Source organism: Grampus griseus, assembly GCF_964374135.1.
Source record: "Grampus griseus genome assembly, chromosome: 6".
NCBI classification, from domain to species: domain Eukaryota; kingdom Metazoa; phylum Chordata; class Mammalia; order Artiodactyla; family Delphinidae; genus Grampus; species Grampus griseus.
In genome coordinates, this window is record NC_139000.1 from 102,974,984 (window position 1) to 103,000,387 (window position 25,404).

The following is a 25,404-nucleotide window of genomic DNA, read 5'->3' on the forward strand; positions in this document are numbered from 1 at the left end:
GGTCTGGCAGCTTCACTTCCGGAGCGCGGGGCTCTCGGCTGCGCGGCCCTCCCCTGCCTCCCCGCCTCTGCGCTCCCCTCCCCGGAGCCCCGCCCCGCCCCCGCCCCGCCCGCGCCTCCCTCCTCCCGCAGCTGCCGGGAGCTGGCAGCCTCTCCGGTCTCGCTGCCGCAGCGGCCACCCTCCCAGACCCAACTTTGCTGCTCGCCAGAGCTCGCGCGGCGGCGGCGGGGGGCGTGGGCAGGGAGGGGAGAAAGCGGGGTCAGGAGGAGGGACCGGGAGGGGTGGGTCGCTCGCTCGCCAGCCCTCCTTCCTTTCTGTACACCTTGCGGGAGGCAGAGAGCGGCAGCCGCGGCAGCAGCCGGGGGCTTGGTGCATAGAGACAGGCAGACTTAGGGACCGGCAGACGGACTGACGGACGGAGAGGACCCTCCCCAAGCCTCCCCACGCCATGGCCGAGAGGAAGCAATCCGGGAAGGCGGCAGAGGACGAAGAGGTCCCTGCCTTTTTTAAAAACCTGGGCTCAGGCAGCCCCAAGCCTCGGCAGAAATTCTGTGGCATGTTCTGCCCGGTGGAAGGGTCCTCGGAGAACAAGACCATCGACTTCGACTCGCTGTCGGTGGGCCGGGGCTCGGGGCAGGTGGTGGCTCAGCAGCGGGACGTCGCCCACTTGGGCCCGGACCCGCAGCCGCCGTACTCCCGGCAGGGCCGGCGCGCCGGCGGGGAGCCATCTGTTGAATCGGGCCGGAAGGTGGAGATCCGGCGGGCCTCGGGCAAGGAAGCCCTGCAGAACATCAATGACCAGGTTGGTACGGGTGGGAGGCGGTGTTTGAGACAGAGGATGGGGCGTGGGGATCGCCCCTCCCTCGCCCCCTTTCCAGTTCGGTGGAGAACCGAGGATCCCAGCGTGCCCACCGTCCTGCCCTGCCTCGAGTATTGCTTCCCTGCATGTGCATACGCACCCCACCCTACCCGGCCCTGCGTGCAGGGTGCCGAGGGGCTCGGGCTCGCTGGTGGGCGGCTGTGTGCCCACAAAGGCTGCCCGCGCCTCCCTGGGCCTGGGAAGGAGGGGGTGGGGGTAAAGGATGGGCCTATCTCCGGCTGGGGGGGGGGGGGCGGTGGTGTCTCATGGTTGGAGGGGGAGGGGATGGGCCGCGGTTCCATTCTTCTTAAATCCTCCCGGGCGGCTTCCAATTGCAGCTGCGGCTGGCTGCCCCACCCTTTTTCGATGCAGCTCCGAGCGTGCAGTGGAGGGTTCGCGTACAGGCCGGCGGGCTCCCCGGGGGTCGGGAGGGGCGGGGGCCTCGACGGCTGCTCCCCGCCGCGCCCCGCGAGCTTTCCCAGCGCTTCTCCTCCGGCGCCCTCCGCGCTCGCGCCCCAAGCTCGTAGGCAAGGACCATGGTCAGCGCCTCCCCGGACCGCAAGGGAGAATCTATCTCAGCACCCTGACTCCTGTTCGCACCGCGAGAAGAACCCGAGAGGCAGTGGAATCACGCGAGGAAACCGCGACGCTCCTAAATAGCCCATGTGGAGAACAAAGTTCCGCTAAGTATCTCAGCAAGGGTTTCCCAGAGCGTTCCCCCCGGCCACTATTTGGGAGGGGCTTTGGGGATGGGGACTGCGTGGATTATATTCAAAGGGTGAAAAGAAAAGAAAAGGGAAAAACCCTCACATTTTGAATAGACTGTCACAGATGGATTAGACCCCCCTATGCTATGTTAATGAGGAAACAAAGAAGACCAATTTGGTAAACCTAATTTCAGAAGATGTTTATCTCTGGCAAATATGTACAGTGTGCATTTTAAGTCTTCTTATACCACGTGTTTTTTTCTTTATCAGGGTGACCTTCATACTTGTGCAATTTTTTTCCCCTCAGCCTTAATTTCTAAGTGATAAATTACAGTGTGAAAGGTTTCAGCACTTGTTTGCTGTTTATCTCCCATGCCCGTTGGTGAAGACAAGAAATCAATGATTGATTATTTATTGAATACCTATTGTGTGCCTCGCTTTTCTGGGTAAGGTGAAGGTTAGCTATTAAAAGTTCAATGTGATTTCTTCTTAAGGGTCTTCCAGAGTAGTTGGGCGTGGTCTGTACCTATCCACCGAGTGACAATAAGTGCATTTAGGTTGTAGGCTTACAGTGAACTCATCAGAGAACAACTAAGGGTTGATGACAATGGTTTGAACACGTTACTGTTTCGGGATGTGGCACAGTGTTTTGCAGCTTTTGACTTTTATAGGATCAGTTCTAGGAGAGACAAACCATTTGCTGTCACTTTCAAATGACAGCTACTTAATTGATTACTTAATTGATTCCTCCTCCCTCAGCTCTGTCCTCTGATTTATGCACATGGGAAGGAGGTACCTGCTACCCATATTTCACTATGAGTCAACTGGGAGAACTTAATCCAAGAAGTCACTTTGTTTCAAGTGATCAGACAATCAAAGTAGAAGTTCCTAATAATGTGACTTATACTGAAAGCTGAGTGATGTGAAATACACTGGGTGAGGGCCACACCCAATGAGTGATTGTATAGCATACTGGCTGTGTAATACCCTCATCTTCAACTAGTTGTGGTGGTAATTCTAATGTCCTAAAGGAAGCAGAAAAATGCCTTGAGATAAGGAAGAAATCATCTAAAAAATGGCAGATCAGAGGGCAGAAGTGGAAAGTGACCGCCTTTCTAATGATGGCAGTGAATTAAAACTCAAGTTTGAAAGGCAGAGTTTCACTGGGTTGAATAACACATCTCTTTTCCTGCCCATTTAGAAGCTTGGATATTTGATCATCAGAGCTGCTTGTTTGAACGCTCTCTGAATTTAATAGAAATTCTAAATTGTAGATCTAGGGCACGTGGAGGGGGAGATTTGCAGAGGAAATGCCCAACCAATACCCCAGGCAGTTGTAGCCTCTGCAAACCCACATTTGCTTTAGGTATCCAGTTACTAGTAACAGAGTGATTCTGGCTTGGTTTTTCGGCAGCCTTCCCTGGATTTTCATTTTCAATGTTGCCTTATCACATAACGGCTGTTCCTGTGGGATTTTTTTCATTCACGACTAAGAGCTTTTACCAGGACTGGTACATTTACCAGCATCAGTGTTTGAAGATTTCATGTCTATACAAGAGAGAAAAGGAATTTGGGGTTGTGTATCTATCTATATCTATGTATATAGTAATGCTTATTTCCAAAAGCATAGTTGAACCCACCACTTTGACTGAATTGAGTAGCCATTACTTAGTTTTCAGCTAACGAGCAGGGTAACTACCAGCATTCCAGGGCATTCCTATCTGAAGTCCTGGAACAGAGAGAGGTGGAGGAGAACTAGAGTGAGTGGATCCTGGGTTCCCTGACTCAAGCCTCCCTCCTCCCCTGAATCTGTACTTACATGTGTCGTTATTGTATGGCCAGAAGTGGCTTTGTCCACCTGTCACTCTAGAGGTCCTGCTGTTCTTCTAGCAAGGCTTTGGGAAGGGAGGGTGCAGGCTTCCTTAGCTCAGACGCCACATGGCTTGTGGGAGATGAGGGGAGGTTGACCACCTGCATTTGCATTTGCAGGTGTGAACAGGTTGGCACCAGAAAGCAATGGGTGTGGCTTGGGCTGGGTTGGTAGATTGTGGTGAAAGGAAAGAGCCGGTGTAGTGAATGTGAATGAGGAAGGCTATCTCATTACTCTCTTCTTCCTTTGTGTCCTTGGGGACGTTCACCTTGGGCTGCAGTGAGATTAAGTTGATCACTACCCGTGAAGGACTCTGAGCCTCTTAGAATAGAGAGCAGCATGGTTGGCCTAATTCTCCTTGCTGGTGGCCAGGGGTCCCTCGGCCTCCCCTCTTCTTCCTAGGAATTCCCTCCATTCCACCTCGGACACAGTTTAGCCAGAACCAGCTGTGCAGCCAGGGATACTGGATCGTGAGCATCCCTTCCAAAGGGGTTCCCAGGCTCTTTTCCCAGCAGCAAACAAGCTGCATAGACTAGAGTGTCTGGGGAGTGATTCTCCACTTCCCTAGGGCAGGTGCCAGTGAGTGAACTCTACAAGAGGGCTGCTGAACTTGACAAAATCCCCAAGTCTGTAACATGTTTTCTGATAGTCCCTTCCATTCCGTGCCCCCATCCCTTCTCCCCAGGTTGATTATCTTCCCAGCCCTAGATGCCTAGTGATTCTGCTGCCCTCTTACTGTTCAATGCCACTCCTACACCATCCTGATGATGATGCTTTTTAGAAAAAGCATCTTTCTTTCTCCAAAAGCAACGAGTTCTGAAATCACTCTTCTCCTCTCCCCCCCCCCGCACCGCCACACCTTCTCCCATTCAAAAATCTCTTCTTGGGACTTCTCTGGTGGTCCAGTGGTTAAGACTTCGCTTTCCAAAGCAGGAGGTGTGGGTTCGATCCCTGGTCAGGGAGCTAAGATCCCACATGCCTTGCGGCCAAAATACCAAAACATAAAACAGAAGCAATATTGTAACAAACTTAATAAAGACTTTAAAAATGGTCCACATCAAAAAAAAAAAAACACACATCTCTTCCTCATGTTAATCTTAGCTAGAGAGAAACCCCAATGATTGAAGGCATCCATCTCTTATGTGAGTAACTGACACACAAGTTGTCCCCAGAGATACTTGTTTGATAATAGACTAGCCTGTTCAGCAAAATAGATGTCTAGTTAGCGGGATGTGTGGTAGAGATTTGGCTAGGAGCCTAGAACAAGGGCATTAATTTGATATTTTAGAGGCCACATTATCTCAAAAGGGGAGAAACAAATATGAACATTCGTGTGTCCAGGATTCCAAAATACCAAAATACCTAGGACCCATCTGGGTTCGAAGGAGGAGGGGTACTTGGGGAGGAGAAGGAAATCGTGATGATCCATAATTATTGGTTACTCTTGATTTCCCAAATCATCATATAATTAGTTAAATTTTAAAAGGTAATTGTGGTGAAATACACATAGCATAAAATTTACCTTCTCAACCATTTTAAAGAGTACAGTTCAGTCATGTTAAATATATTCATACTGTCATGCAACCAATCTCCAGAACTTTTGAATCTTGCAAAACTGAAACTCTGTGCCCATTAAACCATTAACTCCCTATTCCCATCCCCCCAGCCCCTGTCAACCAGCCTTCTACTTTCTGTCGCTATGAATTTGACTCTTCCAGGTACTTCACGTAAGTGGAATCATAGAGTTTGTCTTATTGTGATTGGCTTATTTCACTTAGCATCATGTCCTCAGGGTTCACCCACGTGGTGCCTGTGACAAGATTTCTTTCTTTTTCATGGCTGAATAATATTCCTAAAATCAGTTAAATTTTAACAAGTTCTTGATGATTGGAAAATTGGTAACTCAATTAATTGATCTGCAATGATCTCATTGTGAGAGGAAGTGAGAAGAATTACAGTTGGGATGAGATAGACTCACCCAGCCTGGGGCCCAAGGCCTGAGTGGAAGAAAACTCCTACCAGCTGAACAGCCTCTTCCATTTTCCTTCCCTTGTAGCTTGAGGGTGGAGAGGAGAATTGCTGTTATTGGACCTCCAGTGACAACATCTGGCCATGACCTCTTGAACATTGCATGGTTCACAAACTTGTGGACCATGGAAATCAGGCACGGGCTGGGCATTTTCCCACCCTTGGTAAAGACAAGCTAAGTATTCTTATGGGTCCTTTGGTGACAGTGCTCCTCTCTACTTCTTTGAGAAAGAAGGCAGAGTCAAAATTCATCATAGATTCACATGTGTACTACCATTGAATGTTTGGGCTTGAAAGAAACCTAATGATCACCTCACTTTAGAGGTGGAGAAGTCGATGCCCAGAATGACAGTGCTTCACCCTGTGGAACTCAGGTGACAGTCCCACGACTAGGACTGTCCCTCTCACTGCCCAGTCCCACTGCAGTCCTACACCAGTAAAACCTTGTTATTTACGTAGCACTGTATAACCCTAGAATGTATTTGTGGGAAGAGCTGAGCTTCACGTTCTACTACTCCACCATCTTGATTGCTCCCTAGAATGTACATTTACGTTCTAGATCCTGTATTTTAGAATGTGTAGGATATATTATTTTAAAACTTGTCCCCAAACCTTCTGATATAGGCATTATTCCCTTTCTGTAAATAAGGACACTGAGAGGTAGTGACATTTCCTGACCTATTCCAAGGTCTTGTTATTTAGTAAGTGCTGGAACTAGGATTTGAACCAAGGTTTCCTGACTCAGTCCCTTATTTCTTCTTGCAAGACACCATTGTATGACTCAGTTCCACTGCAGGAATAGTTAGTGAACTTAAAAGTACAATTTAATTTTGTAGGCAAAATATTTCATATCCTATTAAACTTTATATATTCTATGGGGTATGCCCTGTGTTAAATGCTTTATATGCATTATATTTTTAAAAAAATTTTATTGCAGTATAGTTGATTTACAATGTTGTGTTAGTTTCAGGTGTACAGCAAAGTGAATCATTTATACATATACATATATCCTCTCTTTTTAAAAAATTTGTATTGGAGTATAGGTGCTTTACAATGTTGTGTTAGTTTCTGCTGTACAGCAAAGTGAATCAGCTATACGTATACATAGATCCCCACTTTTTTGGATTTCCTTCCCATTTAGGTCACCACAGAGCATTGAGTAGAGTTACCTGTGCTATACGGTAGGTTCTCATTAGTTATCCATTTTATACATAGTATCAATAGTGTATATACGTCAATCCCAATCTCTCAATTCATCCCACCACCCCACCTTTCCCCCTTGGTATCTTATCTTATTTATGCTAAGACAACTCTATTAAGCAGGTATTACTGTTATCCATATTTTGTAAAAGGAATATATGAAGGTAAAAGAAACTTGCAAAGCAACTTGCTAACTAAAAGCCAGAGGCAGTATCTGAACCCAGGTCTACGTGACTAAAGAGCATCTTAATCATTGTGAGGTACTGAATTGCTTTCTGAATTAATTATTCTTTTCTCATTTTATCTCCAAAGAATTAACTATTGTAAAAATAGTTCTGAGTAGGTTCTGAGAATCTACTTTTTTTGTTTCCGTTTTGCAATGTATTCTTTGAAGCCATTTATGAAAGAGACCTTTGATCTGTCTTTATGGATGTGCCCTACACTGCTGATATTCTGTCCATCATTTTTCTCAACACAAGACATGGCTTCAAATATCACTGGGACAGAGGCCAACCCTGACAGTATGAATGACATGCTTTTCTAAGATTAGAGCAATGTGATGACAATGTGATTTTCCCACTTGATGTAAATCATGAACTACAAACAAATAATGAGGGAGTCAGTAAAAACACTGGCAGGTGTTTTGAGGGACACTTGAGTTGGGTTGGTTGCAGCCCATGGCCAAGGCTGGTAACTTAGGCCAAGAGCTGCAAACAAATAGTGCCTTGAAGGGAAAACACCTGGTCTTGAAAGTGGCTTGGGGCTTGCTTTTGAGACATACAGACAGCTTGCCTGGGCCCTGATTCCAAGGCAGCTCCCTTGTGGAAAGAATTCTGGGCTAGGAGTCAGGAAGCTCAGCTTATAGTCCTGGCTTTGTCTTCACAAGCTGTGTTACTTGCAGTCACCTGCCTGGGGCTGTCATTGGGCCAGGCCTTAATCTCCTTCTCCCATTTCCACTAAAGGCTCTGAAAGAAAGCTGTACTATCCCTGGTTGTTCTTTGTTTGTTTGTTTGTTTGTTTTATAGAGGTAAAATTCATGTAATAAAATTCTCATTTTCACCATTTTAAAGTCTACAATTCAATAGCTTTTAGTACATTCACAATCTTATGCAATCATCACTACTAATCCCAGAGCATTTGCATCACTCCAAAAAGAAATCCTGTATCTCTTAAGCTGTCCCTTCCCAATCCTCCATCATCCCAGCCTGTGGCAACCAACCATCTACTTTCTGTCTCCATGGGTTTACCTGTTTTGGACACTTCACATACATGGAATCATACAGTATGGCCTTTTGTGTCTGGCTTCTTTCACTTAGTGTAGTGTTTGCAAGGTTCATCCACATTATAGCATGGATCGGCACTTCATTCCGAACAGTATTCCATTGTATAGACCACATTTCATTTATCCATTCACAAGTTGATTGATACTTGGGTTGTTTCCACTTTTTGGCCATAATGAATAATACTGGCATGAATATTCTTTTAAGTTTGTGTTTGAACATATGTTGTTGGTTCTCTTGGGTGTATACCTAGGAGTGGGATAGTTAAGTCATATGGTAATTCTATGTCTAACTTTTTGAGGGACTGCCAAACTGTTTTCCACAATGGCTGCACCATTTTACATTCCCACCAAAAGCATGTAAGGGCTTCAATTTCTGCATGTCCTGCACAATGCTTGTTATTTGCTGATTATAGCCATCCTGGTGGGTATAAAATGGTATGCCATTGTGGTTTTGATTTGCATTTCCCTAATGAATAATGACTTTGAACATCTTTTCATGTGCTTATTGGTCATCTGTATAGCCTTGGAGAAATGTCTATTCAAATCCTTTGCCCATTTTTAAATTGAGTTTTTTGTCTTTTTGTTATTCAGTTTTAGGAGTACTTTATATACTCTAGATACTAGCCCCTTATCAGATAAAAGGTTTGCAAATATTTTCTCTCATTCTGTGGGTGTCTATTCATTTTTGATAGTGTCCTTTGATGCACAGAAGCTTTTAATTTTAAGTCCAATTTATCTGTCTTTTCTTTTGTTGCCCATGCTTTTGATGTTATATTATCCCTGGCTGTTGTCAAAACTGCTGGATCAAATGAAATCTGGCGAAGAAGTTCCAGGGCCTTGTATCCTAGAATCGTATTCATGTAACTAAATTCTGTTGTTTTATGGGAGCTTTGAAATTCATTTAGAATCGCACTTGCAACAGCGCAGTATCCTTGAGTGCTTTGTGTACTGCCTAAGTCTGATCTTTCTGTCTCACAATCCTGTTCATATAAAGAAAATGCTTTCGTGTGTGTGTATTCGCACATATATGTGTTTATATGTGTAAATATATTTATATTTTTTTTAATGAAGTAGAAAATTTGTTTTCCAAACCAGTGATTTGGGAGTGGTAGGGATGGTAGTAGGAGGGCAGTGACTAACAAGCTGAATTTAGGAAAAATAACTTTGAGAAACTAATTGAATTCAATTTTTATTTTGTTCTATTTTTTAGAAATAACATGACAAAGTACGATGTTTATTGTGATTACTCTGATACGCAATTAAAAAAAAAAGAAATCATTGATAATCTTATTAGCTAGAAATAACCACTGATAGCATTTTGTATATTATACAGCCTTTATACTCCTACCAAAAGTGAGTGAGAGATACTGTTTTTCAGCATCCCTGACATCACTGGGTATTATAGTTCCTATAGATATTTCTCAAATTTATAGGTGACAAGTGTTATCCTGCATTTTGCAGACATTCCTATTAACATATTCATATTTTAAACACTGATATGTAAAAAATCATATATTAAAATGGATACATTTTAAAATCACTTGTTACACAATTTTTCCTAGTTTGCACCTCATTTTTTTGACCTTTATTTTTTGACATCCAAATTTAAATTTTACGTAGTTCAGTCAGTTCATCTTTTCTGACATTTTTTTTTTAACTTTCAAGATTTATTTACTTGTATTTTCTTTTAAAACCTTTTTGGGTTTTGTGTTTATTTACATTTAAATCTGACAATTAATTTTTGTCTATAACTTGAAGTAAGGTATAACTTAATTCTCCAAATAGCCAGTTTTCCTAATGGCATTTATTGAAGAATTAGTATTTCTTCGCTTATTTTTTATATACTCAACTTCTTATATATGTCTGCATGGTTTTTGTCTTCCTGCTCTGTTTCACTGGTTTGCCTTACTAATTTCGTAGTGATTCGTAGTGATTCAATACAACTTTAGTTACCGTAACTTTTTTTAAATTGAGGTGTAGTTGATTTACAATATCATATTAGTTTCAGGTGTACAACACAGTGATTAAAAATTTTTATAGATTATACTCCATTTCTGATTATTATAAAATATTGGCTTTTTTCCCTCTGCTGTACTTTAACTTTTTCATATCTTAATTTTCTTCATATTTTTCCACCATTCAACTGCATTTTCCATGAAAGATATTTTCAGTGGCAGAAACCTGATATGATTTTTACCACAATTATATTCAATTTATATATTGAATTATAAGAAATATTTACTTTTAAGATGGTAAGTCTTTCTACCTCAGTTTAAATCATGTCTTGCCATTTTCTCCTGAAATTTTGCTTTATTCCTCTGAAATTTTTTGTTACATTTATTCCAAGATGTTTAGTAGTTTACATTCTGGATGACTCTTGAGTTTTAAATTAATTTATAACAGATTGCTTTATTGAACTCAGTTCGCGTTCTAATAGTTTTCAGTTCATTCTTTTGGGACAGTTTAATTATCTAATATTAATTTTATACCTTTTTTCTAATGCCTTTGTTTATTATTTCTCTTCCTGGTCTGATTACCTTGCTTGGACTCCTAGAACTATGTTGAATAATGGTGGTTTTTTTTAGGGTTCCCTGTTTGATTTCTGACTTTAATGAGAATTGAATGAGTTGGGTTTATTACTTGCTGCAATGAGAGAGACCACACACCATAGGGAACCATGGGACATCTGTAGGAGGGCATTGGAGAGAGATCTGGGCTTTGGTGTGGTGTTTTGGTGAGGGCCCAAGGAAATGAGCATTCCCTCTGGACTGGGTGCTGTCATAAGGGGGTGACACTTCTGTGATTAGGTATCTCAATAACTCTTATCTCTAAGGGCAGATTAGACTGAAGTTGTGGTTGGTAAATAAGCAGTGGGCACCCATATTAATTCGGATGGGGGATTTTGTTTGGTATTTTGTGACTTGGACAACGTTCATATTTTATCGGGTGTGATTTTCTGGAGGGGCCTCGTCTTTATTTTAATGCGTCGTGGTCACCGAGTGGCCTCCTCTGATACTGATGCTCTGTGAAATTCACATTTGACAAGAGGTCGCTCAGGCCTTGCTGTGAGTGCCAGGCCATCTCTTGGCAAGTATTTTCTGTTTCTTAACATACTGTTAACATCAGGGCTTGGTGCGATAGAGTCTATTCTGTAGTGTTTTATGTCTGTTTATATTGGAGAGAGATCTTCCTGTCCTCCACTGAAGGTGCCAAAAAGCGTTTCCTCAACTCCCCCTCCCTCCCCCCAGGAGGTCGTATCTCTCATGCCTTGTTCTGCAATAAGTTTTCATAAGCTTGATATCTTTTCCTTGGTCTTGATCTTCAATTCAGGTGAGGTCCCTTCAGAATTCATGTTTTTAGCAGATGAGTGTGTGTGAACGGTCTTTGGCCTCATTCCCCGACTGTGTGTACCAGTTGAATCTTTATTAGGTTTAGAGTTTGAAGATTGATTCAAACACTAACTTCTTGTCCAATTCCCATTTTCTGGTGCCGAAGTTGCAGACTTTGGCTTTCACTCTTCCGTTAAATTTCAAAAACAATTTTGGGGAACAACTTAATGACTGCCAAATTTTTACGTTGCCAATATAGGGACACCAAAAAAAAAAAAAAAGCCCAGCAGAACTCTGTAGTATCATCTTACAAAATGAAGAACATTTTTGCACTAAAACTAATAAAGAGAAAAATAACTCTCGAATTTAAACATATGCATAAATTGGGCTTTATGAAAAATTATATGTATTGTCCTTATTCTTCTCATTTTGACTTAGATGTGTGAACACCTTGCCCCAGGCAGCCTGGTAGTGGCTGCCAGGCCAGCGTTGGTTGAGGTGGCATTTCTCTTTTTAAAAAAATATATTTATTTTATATTGGAATAGAGTGGAGTGTGTTAGTTTCAGGTGTACAGCAAAGCGATTCAGTTATACATATACATGTATCTATTGTTTTCCAAATTCTCTTCTCATGCAGGTTATTGTAGTATATTGAGCAGATCCCTGTGCTATACAGTAGGACCTTGTTGGTTATCTATCTTAAATATAGCAGTGTGTACATGTCACTCCCAAACTGTCCATCTATCCCTCCCCCCAACCCTCCCCCCCTTGGTAAGGTGGCACCCCTCTTACCTGTCTGGCCTTTCCCGCACAGTCTCTTTCCAGAAGTTTCTCACCTCTGTGGGTTAAAAGAGACATGACCTCTCCCAGGCCAGCATCGGCAATTCCTTTAAAATGCACCTGGGATTTGTTTCAATAATGTATGGGAAGACATATGGACTTGGAAATGACTGCCATGAAGGAAGAAGTCTTTATTCTCACAGATTCTTAGAAGCAGGAGACAGAGCATTCATGCAGGGCTACCTGGGAAAGCACCAGAGCCAGTCAGGAGGCAGTGGGAGTGAGGGGAGGACAGGGGTAAGAGCCATTATTCTGATTTCTGGGAAGGAACAGGCAAGGCAGGGTAAACAGGATTGGCTAAGTTTGGATAATTTTAGTGGGTCCTGGGACATAGGGGCTGTCTCTAGTTGTCTGATACCTGATTAGGAAAGGTGACGTGGCCCTGAGTTTAAGAGCTTCAGAAAGGTGGCAGGTGGGGTTTTGCATTCTGGATTGATTGGTTTGCATATGAAAGGTGCACTCCCAGAAAAGTCTAGGAATCTAGGAACTGGCTAGCCCTGGGAGGAGCAGTCTCTCCAGGGTCAACTAGGCCCCAGATGTCCAAGGACTAGAAATACAGAACATAAAAAGGCATGATTAATGTAATAATACTAGCTGGCAATAGTAGACCTAAGATTATTACAAGATTCTGGCCTTACGTATGTGTCTGTCGGTCTTAGATTTATAGAATTATTGGGTGCTTCTGTATTTGTATGGTCTTCATTACTATTTTAGTTGGAATGTTCTATCCGGGGTTTCTGACCTAATGCCTTTTTTTTTCTACTTTTTTTGGCCTGCGTTGAGTCTTTGTTGCTGCGTGCAGCCTTCTCATTGTGGTGGCGTCTCTTGTTGAGGAGCACGGGCTCTAGGTGTGTGGGTTTCAGTAGTTGTGGCTCACAGACTCAGTAGTTGTGGTTTGTGGGCTCTAGAGTGCAGGCTCAGTAGTTGTGGCACATGGGCTTAGTTGCTTGGCGGCATGTGGGATCTTCCCAGACCAGGGATTGAACCCGTGTCCCCTGCGTTGGCAGGTGGATTCTTAACCACTGTGCCACCAGGGAAGTCCCCTAATGCCTTTTTAAGTCTAGAAATCCATAATCTGACTTTTAGTTCTTTAAAAAAACTTTTTTTTATTGAAGTATAGTTGATTTACAATGTTGTGTTAATTTCTCCTGTACAGCAAAGTGATTCAATTATATGTATGTGTGTATATATATATATATATATATATATACATTCTTTTTCATATTCCATAATCTGACTTTTAAAAACCTGACGCATGTTCAGAGTTATAAGACACCGTCACTAAAAGCAATAGAGCCAAAACCTGTCCATCACATTGCTGGGCTTTTAATTTATAAATGAACTACATTTCTTACAGGGCATATGATGATGCCAAAATTGGTAGTGAAGATGACTAGAAAAAAAATTAACTGCAAAAAGCTATTATCTACAGCTCTGTTCACGAAATACCCTCCAACTGCAGTGACAGAATTAGCAAAAACAGGATTTCTGGGAAGGATCAGCGTTACCTCCTGACCATAAATCATTCAGTGAGCATGCTGATCACTGCACTGTGGTCCTTAACTTAACAGTAATACACCAGCAGAAGTATATCTTTAAAACGTTAGGGAATTCCCAGGCTCTCCAGTGGTTCAGACTCCACGCTTTCACTGCTGAGGGCCTGGGTTCGAGCCCTGGTCGGGGAATTAAGATCCCGAAAGCCACGTGGCATGGCCAAAAAAAAAAAAAAAAAAAAAAAATTATTCTTGATATAACCTTCTACTGATCTGCAGCGTTTTTGGTCATATCCTGATTAGGTGAGGACTCTGAAATTATCATGCAGGATTCAGGAATTAAGTCCTGCGTGGAATTATCTAAGTTTGGAGCCAGATAAAGCAAGGCAGAGACATTTTACGAACTTCTTGGGCCCAGTAGGACTCTAGATTGCTTTTAGAACACTTAAGTATTTGACATTATCACCAGCTGGTTCTGTTTCTTTCCTTTTGGCCATTTAGTTAGGTAAGAAGATGTACTTCTGTGAGCAAACCAGTCTGGTGTTGTGTTTCACACTCAGTTCTTAAGGTTTCCTTGAATGTCACTGGAGAATGTAGTATGCAGAAGGTTAGGAGAGTTTTCCGTGTTATGGGGAGTTTTTGATTATACCAGATGATGGCTTTGAGCAAATCACCTATTCCTTTAGACCTACTTCCTCATTTGAAAAGTGGACATCAACATAGTGACCCTATGGGGTTACTGGGATGACTGAGTGGAATATTGTATGTAAAATGCTTGGCCTGTGTAGGGGCTCTGCAACCTTACGTGTTATTGTAAAATGAGTCTGAGATGGATGTGTGTATAAATACTTACAGCACCATTTGATGAGGTCCGTAGCAAAAGTATGGAGGCATTACTTGGAGCACCATGGTGGGAAGAGTTTATTTTCATTTAACTGATGGCCACAAACTGCAAATGGACATTCAACCCTTTTGAGTACAAAGACAAATGCTCTGCATCTTCTTCTCTCCATTCCAACCTTACACACTCTTTCCTTCTACCTTCTCTCAGTGGATGATTCCACTTTATTTACTGGGAGTTAATGAGAGGAGCAGATCTTCAGGGAGGAACCCACTTATTTTCTCACCTTCCATCACTGGGACTGACTTCCCTTCCCCTCAGCTCACAGTAGAAGGAAGGTCCCTACTCTGCCCATGGCCATCTGCTCACATATGCCCTGAATACCATCGCTTACCCCCTCTGGAAACCGTCTACCCATATTGCCATCTACTGGCTCATTTCCATCAGCACACAAACATCCTTTAACACCTCCATTATAAAACAACAGAAGTAAAACTCATGAAATCCTCTCTTGACCCCATAATCCTCTCCAGATCCTGCGATTTTTCTACTCTTTTCTTAGCAAACTTTTCTAAAGTCTAATTTATATTTGCTGTTTCTTCCTCTCCCATTCACTGTTGTTAAAAAATGAACTTTATATATACCAACAGGAATATATTATTAAGCATAGAGATAAGGCTAAAACCCACTTTGACCATTCTCCCCTTCCTGGTCCCCTCCCCTGACCAGAAGTAACCAAGGTTTATCCATTCCTTTGTATCCTTCCAGCCCCTTTCCTACGTTTTTACATGTGCGTGTATCCTTGGAGAAAGTGTGTAGTAGTATTTGTGTGCACGCGTGTGTGTGTTTGTTTTACATAAAAGATACCACTCTATATTGGCAGCCTGTTCCTTTTTTCTCTCTGTGTTTCAGAGGTCTTTGTTCATGTATATAAATTATGTTATTTCCTATAAACTCACATTCTTTAAACTGCTGATGCCAATAATGATTGCTAATATTTATCGTGTGCTGACCATGTCCTAAGCACTATTGTAATTGTTTTACATGGGGTTACCTATTTAGGGCTTTCAATGACGCTGGGGAGTAGGTATTATTGTCTCCATTTTAATGAGGAAATTGAGGCAGAAAACAACTTAAGTCATTTGCTTAAGGTTATGCTTGCTCAGTAGGTGATGATGTCAGGATATAAAATCAGGTGTGTGGCTCCGGAGTCTGTGCTCCTAATCATGACATTGTTCTAGAGTACGCATGTCATGGCATATTTAGTCATTTTTCTGTTGTTTCCAGTTTTTATTGAGAATAAGCAATGCTTCAGGGGGCATCCTGCACGTGCTTGTTTGTTTGTGGGGGATTGTGAGTGTTTCTCTGTGGTAAACCCTCGATAGTGTAACTTCTGGGTCCCAGGTAAGCACATCTAACATTATTATAGATACTGTCAAATCACCCTTGAAAGGGACTGTCCTTTTCACACTCCCATCAGGCATATAAGAGCATACCTGTTCCCCATGATCTCACCGACCCCTGATACCAAATTTTACAAATTTGCCAGTGACATAGGTTAAAAATTGTATCTCAGGGCTTCCCTGGTGGCACAGTGGTTGAGAGTCCGCCTGCCGATGCAGGGGACACGGGTTCGTGCCCCGGTCCGGGAAGATCCCACATGCCGCGGAGCGGCTGGGCCCGGGAGCAATGGCCACTGAGCCTGCGCGTCCGGAGCCTGTGCTGCGCAACGGGAGAGGCCACAACAGTGAGAGGCCCGCGTACCGCAAAAAAAAAAAAAAAATTGTATCTCATAATTTTCACTTGCTTTTGTCTGAGTGCTAGTGGATGGAGCACATTTTCATATAGTTACTGGTCATGTATAGAGTTTCTTTTGTGAACTGCCTTGTTTATAATCTTTACCCATTTTTCTGTGGGAATATGTGTCTTTTTCTTTTGGGTTTCTAAGAGTTGTTCATGTATTGGGGATACCACAACTCACCCTTCAACCCACTCCCATATGACTTCTACACCTGCTGAAACTCGTCAAGAGCATAACGTTTTCCATGGAGTAGATTCAATGGACCCTTTCCTGTCATTATCTTACCCTATAACCCAGTGGTTTATGAGGGTGCCCATGGTAGTGTGTTTGAGGACAATTTGGGCAAGTAGAGGGAAAAACGTGACCAGTAGATGGCAGTAGCACACAATGAGCTTTTGCGGGCGGAACTTTGACAAGTGGCTAGAGAGGGGAAGTCCCTCCCAGCAGGAGCCCTTCCCGGGACAGAGGTGTGGCCTGCCACCTGAAGGGAAAAAGGGCGAGGGAACTCGTAGGGAGAGAGGGGCGTCATACACGGTGCGGGTAGGAGTTTATGATTCTAGGTAATGTTGCTCAGTGGCACAGTGTGTGTCTGCATCAAAGCCTCAGAAGGGCGGTACCACTTTGGAGTCTTTTACAGACACAAGGTTTTCAAAATCTATTGCTAGCAGATGTTGGGTGAGGTTTTTCAGGATATGCAAAGCAGGCAGGCTTCAAATGGCTAAAAATAAGCTTACTGGGGCTATATTTAAAGCTATTGGATGTATGAGAATTTGAGTTTGGTGCTGGCGGGCTTTGAGCCAACCCTCCCAGTGTACTGTGTAGAAATAAATAATATAGGGGCCAAGATATAGGGACCACCTTGAACCCATTTATTTAATACTCTCTTATTTGAGGTACTCTTCTGATTTCTCTGTTGCTACACTCCCCTGGTTTTCCTCCTAATCACTAGCCTCCCTCTCAGTCCTCTTTGCTGACTCACACTCTTCTATCTGTCCTCTAAATCAGCCCTTCTCAAGCACTGATGATTTTACATTCTTAAAAGATGCGCTTATGTTCTTAAAAATTATTATTATTATTATTTTGGCTGTGCTAGGTCTTCATTGCTCTGTGTGGGCTTTCTCTAGTTGCGGCGAGCAGGGGCTACTCTTCATTGGGTGTGTGGGCTTCTCATTGTGGTGGCTTCTCCTGTTGCAGAGCGCGGGCTTCAGTAGTTGCAGCACGTGGGCTCAGTAGTTGTGGTGCACAGGCTTAGTTGCTCCGTGGCATGTGGGATCTTCCCGGCCCAGGGATAGAACCCATGTCTCCTGCATTGGCAGGCGGATTCTTAACCACTGCGCCACCAGGGAAGTCCCCTTAAAAATTATTGATGACCCTAAAGAACGTTTGTTTATGTAGATTGTAGCTCTCTATATTTACCATGTTCGAAATTAAAGCTGGGGATTTAAAAACATTTATTAATTCATTTAAAAATAGCAATAATAAACTCATCAGTTAGCATAAATAACATGTTTTACATGAAACAAGTGACTCAAAGAACCTTCTGATATGTCAGTTTCATTTTCTTCATCATCTTTAAATGTAGACAATATGGCTATGTGGTTAGAAATTGAGTCATCTAATCTTTTTTTAGAGCTAACAACCCATCTGTAAATATAATAAAAGTATTATAAATAAACATTCTTTTATTTTAGAATAAAATAGTATTCTAAATAATAACAGTTTGAGATAAAATTTAGAAAATAGTTTAAAAAATTTTAAACATTATTGCAAAACAAGCAACGAAGTGTACTTAGTTCTAGTTATGTTTCCACATAGGCTCAAGAAAACTTTGGGATTTCAAAATAACTCTTTATAGAATGATGATGAGACTACAGAGATTACAGCACGCATAACTTGTGATAGCTTTGGAGTAGAAGCCCTGAGAAGAGAGTTAATCTCTGAAAACACACAAATTTATAATGTAAACCTGCTACTATATAAAATTCTGCGTGTGATTATCCCGTTTTTTCCTGAACCATTTTTTGAAGAAATTATTCTTACCCTATTGAGTATTCTTGGCTCCCTTGTCAAGTATTAGTTGATCATATATCTGAGGATTTATTTCCAGGCTCTAGATTCTGTTCCACTGGTCTGTTTTTAATGCCAGCACCATACTGTTTTGATTACTATAACTTTGTAATATAGTTTGAAGTCAGGAAGTGTGATACCTCCAGCTTTGTTCTTCTTTCTCAGGATTGGTTTGGACATTTGGGGTCTTTTGTCATTCCATACGAATTTTAGAATTTTTTTTCTATTTATGTGAAAAATACCATTGGAATTTTCATAGGTATTACATTGAATCTGTAGATGGCTTTGGGTAGTATGGACATTTTATTTGTTTTAATTTTTTATTAAAATTTTTTTTAATATGGACATTTTAACAATATTAATTCTTCCAATCCGTGAACACAGGATATCTTTCCATTTGTATCTTCTTCAATTTCTTTCACCAAAGTCATACAGTTTTTAGTGTACAGATCTTTCATCTCCTTGGTTAAATTTATTCCTAAGTATTTTATTGAATGGAATTGTTTTCTTTATTTCTTTTTCAGATAATTCTTTGTTGGTGTACAGAAATACAACTAATTTTTGTATGTTGATGTTGTATCCTGCAACTTTACTGAATTCCTTTATAAGTTATAATAGTTTTTTGGTGGAGTCTTTAGGATTTTTTAAATATAAGATCATATCATCTACAAACAGATACAATTTTACTTGTTCTTTTCCAATTTAGAGCCTTTCATTATTTTTTTTCTTGACTAAATGCTCTGTATAGGTCTTCCAGTGCTAGGAGGTATTGAGTATGATGTTAGTTGTGGACTTGTCATAAAAGGCCTTTATTATGTTGAGGTATGGCATCCTTCTATATCTAATTTGAGAGTTTTTATCATGAAAGGATGCTGTATTTTGTCAAAAGTTTTTCCTGCATATATTGAGATGATCATATGGTTTTTAACCTTTCATTTTGTTAATGTGGTGTATCACATTGATTGAGTTACAGATGTTAAACCATCCTTGCATTCCTCAAATAAATCCCACTCGAACACGGTGTGAGATTCTTTTAATGTGTTGTTGAATTCAGTTTGTTAATATTTTTTTGAGAACTTTTGCATCTATGTTAATCAGGAATATTGGCCAGTAGTTTTCTTTTCTTATACTGTCCTTAAATGGCTTGTTATCAGGGTAATGGTGGCCTTGTAAAATAAATTTAAGAGTGTTCTTTCCTCTTCAGTTTTTTGGAAGAGTTTGAGAAGAACTGGTGTTAATTCTTCTTTAAATGTTTGATAGAATTCACCATGGAAAACATCTGCCCTGGGCTTTCTGTTGTAGTTCTTTGTTTTTTGTTTTTTTTTTTTTTTGCGGTACACGGGCCTCTCACTGTTGTGGCCTCTCCCGTTGCGCAGCACAGGCTCCGGACGTGCAGGCTCAGCGGCCATGGCTCACGGGCCCAGCCGCTCCGCGGCATGTAGGATCCTCCCAGACCGGGGCACGAACCCGCGTCCCCTGCATCGGCAGGCGGACTCTCAACCTCTGCGCCACCAGGGAAGCCCCTCTGTTGTTGTTTTTGACTACTGATTCAATTGTCTCACTCATTGGTCTGTTCAGATTTTATATTTCTTCATGATTCAGTCTTGATAGGTTCTTTGTTTTTAGGAATTTATCCATTTTTTCTAGGTTGTTCAGTTTATTGACTTACAGTTGTTCATAGTAGTCTCTCATGATCTTTTTTTAAAAAATAAATTTATTTATTTATTTATTTTTGGCTGCATTGGGTCTTCATTGCTGCTCACGGGCACAAGCAGGGGCTACTCTTCATTGTGGTGCGCAGGGCTTCTCATTATAGTGGCTTCTCTTGTTGAGGAGCATGAGCTCTAGGCACGCAGGCTTCAGTAGTTGTGTCTCGCGGGCTCTAGAGCGCAGGCTCAGTAGTTGTGTCTCGTGGGCTGTACAGTGCAGGCTCAGTAGTTGTGGCGCACAGGCTTAGTTGCTCCGTGGCATGTGGGATCTTCCCGGACCAGGGCTCGGACCCGTGTCCCCTGCATTGGCAGGCGGATTGTTAACCACTGCGCCACCAGGGAAGTCCCTCTCATGATCTTTTGTACCTATATGGTGTCAGTTGTAATGTTTACTCTTTAATTCATGATTTTATTTGTTTGAATTGTCTCTCTTTTACACTGAGTTTCCTGAACTAAGGGTTTGTCAGTTTTGTTTATCTTTTCAAAAAACCAGGTCTTAGTTTTGTTGATTTTTCTATTGGTTTTCTGGTCTCTATTTCATTTATTTCTGCACTGATATTTGTATTTCCTTCCTTCTGCTAACTTTGGGCTTAGTTTGTTCTTCTATTTTTAGTTCCTGAAGGTATAAAGTTAGGTTGTTTATGATTTTTTTTTAATGTAGGTGTTTATCGCTATAAACTTCCCTTTTGAACTGCTTTTCTACATCCTGTAAGTTTTGGTATGCTGTGTTTCCATTTTCATTTGTTTCAAGATATTTCAAAATTTCCCTTTTAATTTCTTCTTGGAGCCATTGGTTGTTCAAGGAGTGTGTTGTTTAATTTCACATATTTATGAAGTTTACAGTTTTCCTCGGGTTATTGATTTCTAGTTTCATACCGTTGTGGTTGGAGAAGATACTTGGACATGATTTCAGTCTTTTTAATTTGTTAAGACTTTTTTGGAACTATCATATGAACTATCTTGGAGAATGTTCCAGATCTGCTTGAGAAAACTATGTATTCTTCTGCCACTGGATGGAATGTTCTATATGTGTCTGTTAGGTCTATTTGGTCTCAAGTGTAGTTCAAATCCAACATTTTCTTGTTGCTTTTGAGTGGATGATCTATCCATCGTTGAAAGTGAGATATTGAAGTCCCCTAATATTATTGTATTCTTGTCTGTTTCTCCCTTCAGATTTGTTAGTATTGTATTTGCTTAATATATTTAGGTGCTCCAATGTTGGCTGCACATATATTTACAATTATATCCTTTTGATGACTTGATCCCTTTATCATTATATAATGACCTAGCAGGAGGGTGAAGAATTTATTAGAGGTGAGATAAGTCTGGTGGCAAAATGACTAAAAGGGATTAAGGAGCAGCAGCCAGAGGAATAGGATGAATTTCAAGCAAGAGTGGTAGCACGGTAGATAGAGCACTGATAGAGCCATCTAGAGCTGGAGGTGAGTCAATTATTTTATTCTGGGCCTCAGTATAATGAATCTACTAGCTCTGGAGCCAATAAGAAAAATAGAGACAACCCTTATTCCATAGCATCATTCGGATTAACCAAGAGGATTGTAGACATACAGCGCCTGGTATTAGCAGATGCTTAATCGATGGCCTATTATGTTAATATCAAAAAAAGTTAAGTTAGAGAAGGGAGGGAAGGAAATTTCAGAAGGTGCAGGATGGTCAATAGTGTCTAATGCAGAATAAAATAAAGTAGAATGAAGTCTGAAAGGACCCACTGGTTGTCTGTTAGTTGCTGGGTCTTTGTGGGAGCAGTCTTGGTGGAGGGTGGGTGGCAGCTGCTGTGTGCTGTGAGGTTGGGGAGAGTGGGAGTGAGGTGGTGGGGGTAGGTAAGGGGATCACATTTGGATATCCTTAAGAAAGACAGGAAGTTTGCTAGGGAGGCAGGCACAGGGAGGATCCTTGTGTGTTCGTAAGTTCATCTGATTTTTGTAAGATGGGAACCCTGATTGTATGTATTTGCGTAGTGAGAGGAAGGCCCCAGTAGGAGGGCAGGACTGATAGAGTGGTTCCCTGATAAGGAGGGAGGGACTGGCTTCAAGCAGAGGTAAATGTGGGGATGATCACATTGCTTGGGGATGATCAGCGCTTTCTCTTGCAGCTGGGAAGAGACTATGTGAACCCAGGGATAAGGCTGAAGGTGAAGAGAGGCACTTGAGGGAATTTGTCCCTGGTGGGCTCAATTTTCAAACAAAAGGGGTGGGAAAGATGTCTTCCAAGGGCATATGAGGTCAGAGTGGACTTCAGGAGAGGAGTGAGTTTTGGAGAAAGCATTTTTTATTGAGATATAATTCACATACCATAAAAATTTTACCCCTTTAAAGAACGCAATTCAGTGGTTTAAGTTTATTCACAAATTGTGCAACCATCTACCTTCAAAACATTTTTATCATTCCCCAGAGACACCCATTAAGTAGTTACTCTCTATTTCTTCCACCCCCAGCCCCTGGAAACCATGAATTTGCTTTCTGTCTCTATTGATTTGCCTATTCTGGACCTTTCATATAAATGGAATCATACAATGTATGGCCCTTTGTGACTGGCTTCCTTCCCTTAGTTTTATGGACTTCACTTAGTTTTGTGTCCACTCAAAATTCATATGTTGAATTCCTAATCCCTACTGAAATGGTATTAGGAGGTGGAGCCTTTGAGAGGTAATTAGTTTATGAGGGTGGAGCTCTCATGATGGGATTAGTGCCCTTCTAAAAAGAGAAGGAGAGCTAGTGCTCTCTCTCTCTCTGTCTCTCTCTCTCTGTCTCTCTCTGTCTCTCTGTATCTCTGTCTCTGTCTCTCTCTCTCTCTCTCTCTTTTTCTCTCTTTCCCATGTGAGGGTACGATGAGTAGATTGCTATCTGTAAACCAGGAAGAGAACTCTCACCGAAACCCGACCATACTGACATCTCCTGATCTTGGACTCCAGAACTGTGAGAAATGAATGATGCTTAAGCCACCCAGTCTATGGCATTTTGGTATAGCAGCCGGAACTTGCATAATATTTTCAAAGTTCACCCACGTGTAATATGTATTAGTACTTCACTCCCTTTTTTGGGGGCTAAATGATAGTTCATTGTATGGATATAGTACTTTTTCATCAGTTGACAGGAATTTGGATTGTTTTCATTTTTTGGCTATTATGAAAAATGCTGCTATGAATATTCATGTATAAGTTTTTGTATGGACATATGTTTTCAGCTCTCTTAAATATACATCTAACAGTTGAATTCCTGGATCATATGGTAACTCTATGTTTAACTTTTTAAGGACCTGCCAAACTGTTTTCCACAGTGGCTGCACCATTTTACAATCCCACCAGCAGTATATGAGGGGTTCCAATTTTTACACATACTCGATAACACTTTTTTTAGTGGTTTTGATTATAGCTATCCTGCTGGATATGAAGTGGTATCTCACCATGCTTTTGATTTGCGTTTCCCTCATGACTAATGATGTTGAGCATCTTTCCATGTGCTTATTGGCCATTGGTATATCTTCTTTGGAGAAATATCTATTCAACTCCTTTGTCCATTTTTTAGCCAGGTTGTTTGTCTTTTTATTGTTGAGTTTAGGAGTTTTTTTATATATTCTGGATACTAGCCATTTATCAGATACATGATGTGCAAATATTTTCTCCCATTCTGTGGGTTGTCTTTTCACTTTCTGGATGGTGTCCTTTGATGCATAAAAGCTTTAAATTTTGATGAAGTCCGATTTATCTATCTTTTCTTCTGTTGCTTGAGCTTTTGGTGTCATGTCTAAGAAACCAACTTCCTAATCTGAGGGCACAAATATCTACCCCTATGTTTTCTTCTTAGAGTTTTATAGTTTTATCTCTTCCATTTAGGTCTTTGATCTGTTTTGAGTTCATTTTTGTATACGTAAATATGCATGTGGACCTCAGGGTGACCTAAGTCTGATTGACAGGAGTTTACAATCTGCTGATTGCACTTATTTCTCACCAGAAAGGAAAGAAATTCCATTAATTATATGATGAGTTTTCATGGGGCCTCCAGGTCTAAAGAGGAATTTGAATTTGAACTAGGGTCTCGCAGAGGAGAGGAAAGAGCAGTTGTCCGTGGTAATTAACACACCTTATATAATCCCATAGCTGTCGGATCAATTTTTTCACTCTCTGCCCGCCCACGGTAACCTTCAAAGAAGCAAGGCGGGCAAACGAGGAGAGAAAGGTCCATCCAGGAGTTTGTCACTAAGCGTGTCTGAGGCGACGTGCTCATAGGCTGTCAGGGTGGGGATATTCTGTCAGCCTTAATCCACCACTCCCGCTTCCCTGAAGGGCTTGCCTCCTTGGTGCCCATTTCACCACATCCTTCTGATCCTCTCTGGCCACTCCTTTTTCGTTCTCACTGGCAGATTTTTTTTTTTTTAGTTGAATTAGAAATAGCAGAACTGGCCCCTCTTCTTCCCATCAACCTCACCTTCTCCCCAGGTAGTCTCATGGTGTCCTCTGGCTTTAATGACTATCTTGGTCCATTCAGGCTGCTATGACAGGATACCATAGACTGAGTAGCTTATAAACAACCGAAACTTATTTCTCACAGTCCTGGAGGCTGGGAAGTCCAAGATCAAGATGCGGCAGATTCCATGTGGTGTCTGGTGAGAACCTGCTTCCTGGTTCATAGGCAACCGTCTTCTCACTGTGTCCTCACATGGTAGAAGGGCGAGGGATCTCTCTGAGGCCTCTTTTATAAGGGCACTAATCCCATTCAGGAAGGCTCTCGTGATGTAATAACCTCCCAAAGGCCTCACCTCCTAATATCGTCACCTTAGGGATTAGGTTTCAATACATGAATTTTGAGAGGACAAAACATTCAAAATGTAGCAATTAGCATCCATGACTAATGGCTCCTAAATTAAAATCATAAGGCCTGACTTCTCACCTGAGTGCTTTATTTTCACTTGGATGTCTTAAACACATCTCAAATGACCATGCCTCAAATGGAAATCTTCCTCCCCCCCAAAAATAGAAATCTTGACCAGCTCCCACATTCTCACACCCCCATGTCACCCTGCTTCTCCCGTGGTCTTCCTGATATCAATCAATAGGACCATCATTCACCTAGAATCAGTCCTCAGATCTAGGGTTCACATTTGAGATATATATACATATATATATTTTTCCCCCCTTTTTTTGGCCATGCAGCTTGTGGGATCTTATTTCCCTGACCAGGGATCGACCCCGGGCCCTCAGCAGTGAAAGCAAGGAGTCTTAACCACCGGACCACTAGGGAATTCCCACATGATATTTTCCTTGCCCTTAACTCCTATGCAATCTGTGGGTGACTCCTGCTGACAGTAGCAACAAGAGTGGGTACGAGGAGGTAAGTGGTCAGACTCTGGCCAGACAGCAG

General features: G+C 41.8%; 1 protein-coding gene across 1 annotated transcript in view; it reads left to right on the plus strand.

The window, feature by feature from the left end:
* The first annotated feature begins 214 nt into the window (after positions 1-214).
* The window catches only part of DPYSL2 (dihydropyrimidinase like 2), a 115,803-nt gene continuing 90,613 nt past the window's right edge, over positions 215-25,404 (plus strand). The window contains exon 1 of the mRNA XM_082656020.1: positions 215-802. Within this exon, the coding sequence (XP_082512146.1) occupies positions 449-802 (354 nt within the window). The 5' untranslated portion in view covers positions 215-448. The remainder of the gene's footprint in view (positions 803-25,404) is intronic.